Source organism: Cucurbita moschata, unplaced genomic scaffold (assembly GCF_002738365.1).
Source record: "Cucurbita moschata cultivar Rifu unplaced genomic scaffold, Cmos_1.0 Cmo_Scf00005, whole genome shotgun sequence".
NCBI lineage: Eukaryota > Viridiplantae > Streptophyta > Magnoliopsida > Cucurbitales > Cucurbitaceae > Cucurbita > Cucurbita moschata.
In genome coordinates, this window is record NW_019268521.1 from 4,342,183 (window position 1) to 4,352,814 (window position 10,632).

Genomic DNA, 10,632 nt, shown 5'->3' on the forward strand with positions numbered 1-10,632 from the left:
TTTTTTTTTTTTTTTTTTTTGGCTGTTTGTTTCAGTCGCGATCTTGTTCTTTCTGTTAATTTTATCTTCTTGTCACTGTTTTCTGCCTATGCGTGGTTTATTATTACTGTTTGAACTACTCTTCATACTTTTCAGAAATCGAAATCAACTTTATTTGTTCGTACTCGATTTCTATATTTCAGTACTTTTTCTTGCTTCGTACTCTTTCTTCGTAAATGGTCAGGCAGATTGTCTAGTTGAAACGTTGTTTTGATTGATACTTCTTTTAGCTTTCTTTAAGTTTCTTCTTCATTTCTGTAGCAAGGTGAATTAAGATTTCGGAGACCGGTTCCAGAGCAAAGCTTGACACAAGAGCTTGCACCGCTTCGTTGGTCGAAGGCTCACCGTCTTTTTCACAAGGTAAAAACTATATAGTCATGCTTCATTCCATCAATGGAGCGGCATTTTGTTTTATTTTCCTGTTTTTCTTGACGCCTTGCCCAATAGAGGACTAGACGATTGCTTCACTTGTTTTGCTACCTTGCAATGGATGTAGATATCATACCAATGCGAAGTAGTTATGCCTTTTAACTTCTTTAGACCTGAAAGTTGGCTTGTGGCAACCAGACCTCAGCTTTGGATGCTCTTTGGAATCCTCCTCCAAATCGTGATTTCTTTCCCTGCACTGCGCCTAGTCTTAATTACTCATGTAAGGCAGTTCGGAATCGCTATTTGTTTCTCTTCATGAAATAAAATACTATGGTGCACTTACACTAGTATATGCTTGTTATTGTTGTTAATGTTATTGCCTTGTTTTGGGGATTCTCAGCTCCTGGAAAGTCGAGAGGTTACCTTCTTGTTCATGCGAATGGAGGGCTTAATCAAATGCGCGCAGGGGTTTGTAATCGCTCTCTGTACCTTCTTCCTCATTCTCCTCGCATGATCTGGCCCCTGTGTCTGTATGAATAAGATTTTCTTAAATTAGGTCCATTAATGATGGATGAGCATGCGATTTTGTAAATTTGATTCTAGGAGAAAATGTCGATTAAATGCTTGTGATAGATAAACGTGTTTGGTTGAAACAGCAGGGGAATGCTTAAGCGTTCCTACTTATGATGACTAATAAACGTCTAATTATACACTCTAACATATAAAGTCACAAAAACTTTCTTGCAGCCACAAAATAGCAATACATTTGAGAGAAATTTGATTAATGGGAGAAACCCCTCGTTTTTTATGGGAGGACATGAAATGATTATGGGGGGAATATTAGAAATATCCCAGTAACGAGATCAGTTTATGAGATTAAAATTTATAATCTCATGAATTTTCTAAAAAGTCACGAGTATGTGTTAGTACTGTATTTCTATCTCAGAGAGAGAGAGATTTGAGTTAGTATTCATCCATTATGTATGAGATAATCCAATAAGTTAATTCACTGAGGTACGTAAGCAGTAGTTGCAGCTTCTGTTTTCACATCGTATATCTTAAGCTTTGGTGAATAATACTATGTACCCATTAAACAAAATAGTGTACACTTTTTGAGACTAAGATTGTTTCTCATTCTTAAATTGCAGATATGTGACATGGTTGCTATAGCACGTATAATTAATGCAACCCTTGTGATTCCAGAACTTGACAAACATTCATTTTGGAAAGACTCTAGGTAGATTTCTTTCATCTCTAGTTCGTCTTTTGTTTTTTGTCTGAAATTTTATAATTTATGTGTGTTTGTTATGCAGCAAATTCTCGGATATTTTTGATGAAGACCATTTTATTAATTCTCTTTCCAATGATGTTAAAGTCATCAAGAATCTTCCTAAGGAGTTTTCTACCATTACAAGAGCAGTTAAGCATTTCAGAAGCTGGTCTGGCGTTGATTACTACCGGGATGAGATAGCTAGCATGTGGAAAGACTATCCGGTAGTGTAACAAAGTCCTGCCCACGAACCTTTTCTCAACAATTACAAATGCTAATTTCTAATTTTCCCCCACAGGTTATTCGAGCTGCAAAGTCAGATTCTCGCTTAGCAAATAACAACCTTCCATCTGACATACAGAAGCTGCGATGCCGTGCTTGTTATGAAGCATTGCGGTTTGCACCTAAAATTGAAGCTATGGGAAAGGTTGACTAACAAGCCTTAATTTCTTTTGCCTTCTCTTTTTCTTCCCTCAGGGGAGAAATGAATTTGTAACTTCTGTTCTTCTGAAATATTTCCTGTAAATTAATGGATCTCATTTGTCATAGCTTTTGGTGGATCGTATGAGGTCTTATGGTCCTTACATTGCTTTACATTTGCGGTATGAGAAGGATATGCTCTCATTCAGTGGATGCACACATGATTTGTCTCCGGCCGAAGCTGACGAGCTAAGGATGATTAGGTATGGAGGGTCTAGCAGGACTCGATATAGTTTCTGACTGTCTGATACCTAACATTTGGTTATAAATTAAACTTTCAGGGAGAACACATCTTACTGGAAAGTAAAAAACATCGATCCAAAGGAACAAAGATCCAAGGGGCGTTGCCCCCTTACTCCAAAAGAGGTTGGAATTTTTCTAAACGCTCTTGGATACCCGTCGAGTACTCCTATATACATAGCTTCAGGTGACATATATGGGGGTGAATCTCACATGTCGGATCTCCAATCGCGGTATCCCTTGTTAATGAGGAAGGTATACCACACTGTTAGATACTTTTCACTTCTTGTATTATTATCTTTAGATGAAGGCCTTATTTAGGATGAGATTGGAATGCCTTCTGAAAAAGTGTTTTAAAGTGAGTGTTGCTTCTACAAGCACTAATTGAGTGCTTGTCCCAGAAGCAATTCTTAAGTATTCTTTTATAAAAAATTTAGTAGTTTCAAAATCACTTACTCTTCGTGTGAGATCACACATTGGTTTGAAAGGGAAAGGAAACATTACTTATAAGGGTTTATAAGGGTGTAAAAACCTCTCCATAGGAGATGCGTTTTAAAACCGTGAGGCTGATGACGATACATAACAGGCCAAAGCGAACAATATTTACTAGCGGTGGACTTAGGCTGTTACAAACAGTATTAGAGTTAAACACCGGGCAGTGTGAAGGGGGTGGATTGTGAGATCTCACATTGGTTGGAGAGGGGAACGAAACATTCCTTATAAGGGTATAGAAACCTCTCCCTAGTAGATGCGTTTTAAAATTGTGAGGTTGACGGCGATACGTAACGGATCAAAGTGGACAATATCTGCTAGCGGTGGGCTTTGACTATTACACTTCCACCCTTGCAAAGTCATCTAAAACTCACCCTTAAGCTAGGAAACCATAGGGGGGCATTGATCATATTCAGTCACCACATGCTATGAAATAAACTATAGAAACTGTTATATCAATAGACTGTGCAATGACATTGTTATCTATTATTCAGGAATTATTGGCATCCTCTGAGGAGCTCGAACCTTTTGTCCATCATGCATCTCAAATGGCTGCACTGGACTACATTGTATCTGTTGAAAGTTATGTATTTATATCATCATATTCCGGGAACATGGCTCGGGCAGTTGAAGGCCACCGCCGTTTCCTCGGACATAGGAGGACAATATCACCAGACAGGCAAGGGTTTTGGTAGATATAAATTTGAATTCATTTGTGCACATTTTGTGAAATGGTTTTGAACTTTTAAAACTTGACCAAACAGGAAAGCCCTTGTTCGGCTGTTTGACAAGCTTGAACAAGGAACCATGAAAGAAGGGGATAACTTAGCCACCCGAATCATTGAACTGCATAAGCAAAGGTACATTTCTGCGACAAATCTTAGGAAAAACATTTGTTTAATATTTGATTGAAGAAAAGGCAAACAATTATTTTGTGCAGGCAAGGATCTGCAAGGAAGAGAAAAGGCCCAATTTCAGGTACTAGAGGAATGGATAGGTTCCGTTCAGAAGAAGCCTTTTATGTTAATCCTTTGCCGGATTGTTTATGTCAGAGACAACAATCAAATTCATTGGAAGATAAAAAATAATTAAAAAAAAAAAAGTATATATTAAGTGAGAAAAATTTGTAGTTTTTGATGTGTTGGTGTGTGTCAGTGGAGAGGCTAAATTAGGTTTGTTACCACTACGTTTTCCTGCTGAGAGAGATGCTGTTTCAGGTTCAGGAGAATAATGCAACTTTCCCGTTGCCTTGTAATTTACATAATCAATAAACTCCACGAGTTTTGCTCATTTTATTTTGAGCTTTTACATACACATACATACATCTATATCTAATACTTAAATTTGTCGGAATTTAGTTCAACTTATTGCTAGTTTGAATTAGTCAAGATATTGAAATATATCTTAAGATATTGGAATATATCTCAGATATTAAAGATGTATATGGTTGGGCCGAGAGATTTCTCTATTTTTGAGTTGGATTCGGGGTTGTTAATTTTTTTTAAGTTTTAAATAAAAATAATAAAATAACATCCTGTTTGAGGGATTTCCCTATATTTTTGGGTTGGGTTGTCAATTTTTTTTTTAAGTTTTAAATAAAAATAATAAAATAACAAAATAAAAAACATGTATTCAAACTCTCTTAGACTAACCTAAATACTAGCAAATCCATGAATACGGAAGGATTCTTAATATATTTTATTTGGATCGGGTCAACTTGAGGGTTTTGCCCACGAACTCGAAACCAAATCGATTATGTTCGAGTTCAGAAAAAATGAACCCAATCTTATTCGAAATGGTCCAGGTTGTCGGGTTGAATGTACACCCCTATTGGATATTAATATTTTTTCTTTTTGATGAGTAATATATTTTATTTATTGTCAAGATTTAGATATTATTGGTAGGTTGTATCCTAGCTGGTGTCCTATTTGAGTGGGGAGATATTGTGTCAAAATTGTGTTGTAAATTTGAAGTAAATATTTATTCCATTAAAAAAGAATTAATGATAATTTTTATTTAAGAAAATGTATATTGTGAATGTGTTTACTAAAATTTGAAAGTAAAAGGATTATAGGGTATAAATAAATAGTATAATACTAAATTTAAAAGGGAAAAATATAAAAATATGGTGGGACCCAAGGCAAATGACGTGGAAGACAGTCCGGATCAGGATATGATTACAAACTCCCGCTCCTCCACAAATATAGCGCCACAGAATCTCTGTTCGCTAGTCCATTCGCTCCATTCCGTTCTTCCATTTTCTTTCTTCCACAGAGTTACAGAGAGAGAGAGAGAGAGAGAGAGAGAGAGAGAGAGAGAGAGAGAGCTTCGTTCACAATGGGAGTCTCCTTCCTCTCGTCCCTGACTTCCTTTCCTACTCTCGTTCCTCCTCAATCCGCCCTCTCCTCCGCCACTGCATTTTCTCCTCCTTCGCACATTGTAAGTCTTCCGTTTCTTTGATCATGCGTTTCTAATTTCTGCCTCATCGTAGATTCTTTTGTGTGAAATTTCAGGTCAGAGTTCGTTGTGCTCAGATCAAAACGGATGCTAACAATGAGGATCGGCAGTTTAGTAGAAGAGATGTTCTTCAAGGTTTTGGTGGTACTCTTGCCCTGGTGAGAGCCATTTCTTTCTCTTTCTCTGTGAATTTCCACATTCTTTTCTCCGTACTACGAGAAATTTCTTTGACGAGTGAACTAATTCGACCAGTGCTTTAAGTGTTACTCGTTTTTTCTGACGAAGTATTAAGGATACGAGTTAGTTTAGCTGCTTTTGCTCATTATGTAAGAAGAGAGTGAGCGGTCAAACGCTTATTTTAGAAATTTATTTGAGCTCGAATGAATTAGAATTAAGTGATGATGAGTTTCTGCCAGTTGCGACCTCTTCTTAGGGATTAATGGTGAACTCTGACCTAATGGTGGAGCCGGCTTATGCTGCTGATTTAATACAGCGCAGACAGCGATCTGAATTTTTATGTAAGTTATATTGCTCTGCATTACTGTTTTCCAGTCGATTGTTTGCTTTCATTTTTGGAAATGATGTTACGATTCCCGAGTGGTTGAAACTTCTTGTAAACAATGCAAGGTATTGTATTCAATTCAAGTGCTTACATTCTTACAAATGCCTCTATTACTTATTTTGCTTTTACAATATTGATTGCAGCAAGTATCAAGGGGACCTTTTATACGGCTATTAAGGTATAAATCCAATAAATCATTACTAGACTCAAACTGATAGATTGATACCTTTTTTAGTTTGCACACTTTTGGATCTATGTTCTTATAATCAGACACTTGGTCCTTTGAGAAGATACTCATCCCCTTTGTTTTCTTTGTTTATCTCAGAAAAGTCCGGACATTGTACCCTCGCTTTTAACATTGGCACTAAATGATGCTGTGACTTATGACAAGGTCAGATAAAAATACTTCCGCTCTAAGAATTTCCATAACTGGATTTAATTTTATTGCATCGACAAACTAAATAGATTGGAAGGAATACGCTAATAAAATTTGATTGAGTTTGTAGGCTACTAAATCTGGAGGGCCAAATGGATCCATCCGCTTCAGGTGCTACATTTTAGATGCCATTTCCTTCTAGCTGAGAAATAATTCATTAACTTCCATATTCGTGCATTATTGATGATTCACAAACGCTTCTCAAATATGGGTTTTTTTTTTTTTTTTTTTATATTTTTATGAACATAGTATTATTGGTGTTAAATCATTATCCTTCCTCGTTTTATAGTTCCAATTCTTTTCAGCCATCACATAGTATTGTACTGTTTAGCATCAAGTAATTTAGTGCTATTCAACTAGCTAATCAATTGTATAAAGTAACACATTAGCACTTTCTCCACTATAAAATATATTAACTTCTTTTACATGCTTTCTTCCATGAAGTTCAGAGATTTCCAGACCTGAAAATGAGAATCTTTCTGCTGCCCTGAGTTTATTAGAAGAAGCCAAGAAGGAGATAGATTCATACTCAAAGGGTGGACCCATTTCCTACGCAGATCTTATTCAATTCGCAGGTTTAATGGCTTAACAATTCCCATCTCTGGACTTCTTCAATTCATTGGTCAAGTTCTTTCTGATACCTTTTTTTCTTTCTTTTTTTAGTAAATTAAAATGGTGCCGGTAATTAGCTAAGTTGTGAGTTGGAATAGGAGTTGATAGTGATCTGAATCCGTATTTGTGTATTCTATTAATGCTAGTGCGTTTTCTGAATCAATATTATCAATGAGATCGAGTTCATTTTCTCCATGCAGCACAAAGTGCCGTTAAATCCACCTTTCTAGCTGCTGCCATCAGAAAATGTGGCGGGAATGAAGAAAAGGGAAATTTGTTATATACTGCGTATGGTTCCAACGGGCAGGTCTGTTATGCTGCATGGATATCTGAATGGTTATCACAAATATACTCATCTAGTACATGCATGAGCCTGCGTAATTGTGTCAGTAGATCTCCTTCTAGTTGAACTGCCGAGAGATCTTCACTTTAGCATCCACCCACCCTGGATGTTAGAATGAGCCCGAGTAAGATCTCTCGGCAGTTCAACTAGAGGGTTGGCATAATAATATTCCCATTAGTGATACTGTATTTCTGAGCTGACAATCCTCTATGGTTTGATTTTCAAAGACCACCTTTCTTCTTGAATCTGCTGCGTTCTTAGGCAACAAAAGGCATGCAATCAATTTGATCTTGTCAAGGGATGTTAGAGCGAATAAGGTTATTAAAAAAGAATGCCTACCAAAGTTAGTTGAAAGAATCGTGAAAACGAGTTTCTTGCATCTGTTTATAAACAACATAAGATTGTGCTAACTCAATTGAGGGACATGCTTAAGTCATCACTATTTAGTTGCAAATACGATTGGTGTGGATACCTAGAATTACTCGTATTAATTTATAGCTGTCAAAATAATTATACCTACTTAAGTGCTTTCTATGGAAGTATTTGTTGAGTGAACTAAATTTTTCAGTATGAAATTTGGTTGAGTTGAACTAAGGATCCTCTACTTTTCTTGTTCTAATTGGTTGACCATTTCTCTGTCTTTGTCCAAATGGATAGAGAATAGATACTTTATTCTGAATATTGTAGTCTACGCTTATGCAGCAACGAATTTTGTGTCAAAAAGGAACATGACATTTGGCAAACTTTTACTATTTGGGGCATAACCCAAACAACAATGTCTCCTTGTGCCTACAGTGGGGCTTGTTCGATAGGCAATTTGGAAGATCAGATGCTGAAGCGCCTGATCCAGAGGGAAGGGTTCCCATCTGGGGGAAAGCTAGCGTGCAGGAAATGAAAGAAAAGTTCTCTGCTATTGGATTTGGTCCACGACAGGTATGTTCCTTAATTTAAAGTTCCATTTGAAATATTGTTCTGCCTTACAAGATGTAATATGTCCATATATTTCTTGCGGATTATATATGTCAAAAAACTTAATTGGTTGATGTAGGCAAGTATATTAAAAACCTAAAGAAAAGTTTATCACTCTTATAACACGGTATAATGCAAAGAACTGGTATGATGAATGAGGTACAAAGATGCAGGACCCTGAAATTATGTTCAGATGCAATTGTTAGCGTATATTATTTAGTGAATGAATGCTAAAACCTCGTTTGGTGATGCACACAGCTAGCTGTGCTGTCTGCATTTTTGGGTCCTGATCAGGCAGCAACCGAAGAATTTTTAGCCTCAGATCCAGATGTTCTTCCATGGGTTCAAAAATATCAACGAAGCCGTGAAACAGTATCTCAGACTGATTATGAGGTCAGTGCATAATTATTTATTTCTTTTCTAGTCAGAATTAATGTGGATAAATCTAAAGACTAGTCTTGATGTGAGAATGTTGAGATTTCTACCCTTTTTTAGTGGGCATGAATAGGATTCTCATGCTATGTATATTTTGACTTCACCTCGAATTCTTATACTCAGCTTTATGACCTATTCTTTCAGGTCGATCTAATAACTACTTTGACAAAGATAAGTAGCTTGGGACAGCAGATAAATTACGAAGCTTACACCTACCCAGTTAAGAAAGTTGATTTGAGCAAACTCAAGTTATAGTGAGTTTTGAACGGATGTTATACTCTTAAGGATTTGGTCCACAACAGGTATGTTCTCTACTTAGCGAAGTCCATTTTAATAGCATGTCTTTGAGACCAAGGTCGCCCTGGTTTTTCGAGTTCAAGATAGAATTATCAATTTTTAAGATGGTAATTAGTATTTTTTAATAGATCGACTCAAAATCTCACTCAAAACTCTGTTTAATTTTGATCGTATGAGTTTGAGACCGAACTATCAACTTTTGAGATGATAATTGGCATTTTTTATCGACTGAATTATGTTTAGATTGACTCAAAATCTCACTTTCATTCGATGCTTGCTCTAATTTATGATCGCTTAAAAGTCGATACCAAGCCCTCAAACACATTATCTTCAACACTTTTAAAATTGAATTTTCATTTCCATTTCTTGACTTTATATTAGCACTTAAACCCAATTCAAACTACTTTGTGGAAGCCACATAACGTAAGTCCAAACCCATGGACCCATGGACGAAAATTCTCTCATGAAAGTGCCTAAAAAAGCTGTCACCCAATAAATGAAATTTATGAACACAAAACTAACCCTACTTAATATAATTAATTAATTATTGTATCTTGTCATAATTTGTGGCAAATGAATTACACTGTTTAAATAACTTTATTATTATTTCTTTTTTCAATTCACTTTTACAAATATTCTTTAATGCTTAAACAACATTATAGTCGTTTTTATAATGAAAAATTAGAAGATAGCGTATTTATTGTGATGTTAAAAATAATAAATTGCATAATTCGCTTTTAAACTATAAAAATAATAACTGGAGGAAAATAAAAGAAGAAAAAAAATTAAAAAGATTCTGTAATGATGTTTTTTTCTTTGAGATGGATGAAATTTGGTGACAACAACGTCCTTCCTTCCCGACGGTTGCTTTGACCAGAAATAGTACTCTTTGACTCACTTTTCTTTTGTTTCTTTATGACCAATTTGCCCCCTGACTTCTCATATTTTAATTACTTTCGAAATTATAATGTAAATATAAGGAATTTGTGTAATATGCAATGTTAAGGATAAAATGGAGGCATGATGGATTCATTACCAACCAAACAAAACTCATGGACACCGACCTGAAACCAAACTCAAGATCTTCCCTAACATACCCTGCTTTTTGGAAGACATCGACCCAAGTCTCCTTCGATTGACCTACCTTTTGAACCTAATTCAATAGAGAACTAGTGTGTGACGAGCATTACACTAGTGTGGAGTCTCCATTGTTTTGTAAGTCACTTCTTGTAATGACCCGTGTTCAAAATTTAGATTAAGATTCAAATGGTCCTGACATTCTCCTGCAATATGATCACGTTGCCTATTTCTCGCTTTCTAAAAGTGAAGACTATCCCTACAAACTAACACGAGTTCTTCTAGCATGTTTTGTCTTCACACACATGCATCTCGGAAAAATTCCTAAGAAGTCACTCAACATAGCAATACTCAAAGTAAAACACACTTAATCACAGAGTTCCTATAATTGAGCCATAAAAAAGTAAGGTGCACTATGTTGGTATAAGTAGTAACTTTCATTTCCTTTTAAGTTTTTCTTAGTTATCTTTCTTATTCACCGAATGACTCTCATTTACACGTGGTCTCAATTCATCACACAAATTAGATAAGTTTTTTTTTTTTTTTTTTTTTTT

General features: G+C 35.8%; 2 protein-coding genes across 5 annotated transcripts in view; both read left to right on the forward strand.

Moving 5' to 3' along the window:
- LOC111442667 (O-fucosyltransferase 7-like) overlaps window positions 1-4,180 on the forward strand; it is a 4,977-nt gene extending 797 nt beyond the window's left edge. The window contains exons 2-12 of the mRNA XM_023080132.1: window positions 301-399; window positions 607-688; window positions 809-876; window positions 1,557-1,645; window positions 1,722-1,902; window positions 1,977-2,105; window positions 2,228-2,361; window positions 2,440-2,653; window positions 3,385-3,569; window positions 3,655-3,750; window positions 3,831-4,180. Of these exons, the coding sequence (XP_022935900.1) occupies window positions 301-399; window positions 607-688; window positions 809-876; window positions 1,557-1,645; window positions 1,722-1,902; window positions 1,977-2,105; window positions 2,228-2,361; window positions 2,440-2,653; window positions 3,385-3,569; window positions 3,655-3,750; window positions 3,831-3,978 (1,425 nt within the window). The 3' untranslated portion in view covers window positions 3,979-4,180. The remainder of the gene's footprint in view (window positions 1-300; window positions 400-606; window positions 689-808; window positions 877-1,556; window positions 1,646-1,721; window positions 1,903-1,976; window positions 2,106-2,227; window positions 2,362-2,439; window positions 2,654-3,384; window positions 3,570-3,654; window positions 3,751-3,830) is intronic.
- Window positions 4,181-5,110: 930 nt separating this feature from the next.
- LOC111442901 (thylakoid lumenal 29 kDa protein, chloroplastic) lies at window positions 5,111-9,130 on the forward strand. Of its 4 annotated transcripts, XM_023080460.1 has the most exons (12): window positions 5,111-5,170; window positions 5,201-5,329; window positions 5,404-5,505; window positions 5,781-5,865; window positions 6,053-6,087; window positions 6,235-6,300; window positions 6,416-6,456; window positions 6,790-6,920; window positions 7,158-7,264; window positions 8,096-8,233; window positions 8,528-8,662; window positions 8,849-9,130. In XM_023080460.1, the coding sequence occupies exons 2-12, from the start codon at window positions 5,228-5,230 to the stop codon at window positions 8,957-8,959; spliced, it is 1,053 nt and encodes a 350-aa protein (XP_022936228.1). In that variant the 5' UTR covers window positions 5,111-5,170; window positions 5,201-5,227; the 3' UTR covers window positions 8,960-9,130. The 4 variants fall into 4 exon arrangements, with proteins under 4 accessions (XP_022936228.1, XP_022936227.1, XP_022936230.1 ...); XM_023080459.1 differs by having other exon boundaries at window positions 5,120-5,329; XM_023080462.1 differs by lacking the exon at window positions 5,111-5,170 and having other exon boundaries at window positions 5,239-5,329; window positions 5,382-5,505; window positions 5,764-5,865.
- Window positions 9,131-10,632: the final 1,502 nt, after the last annotated feature.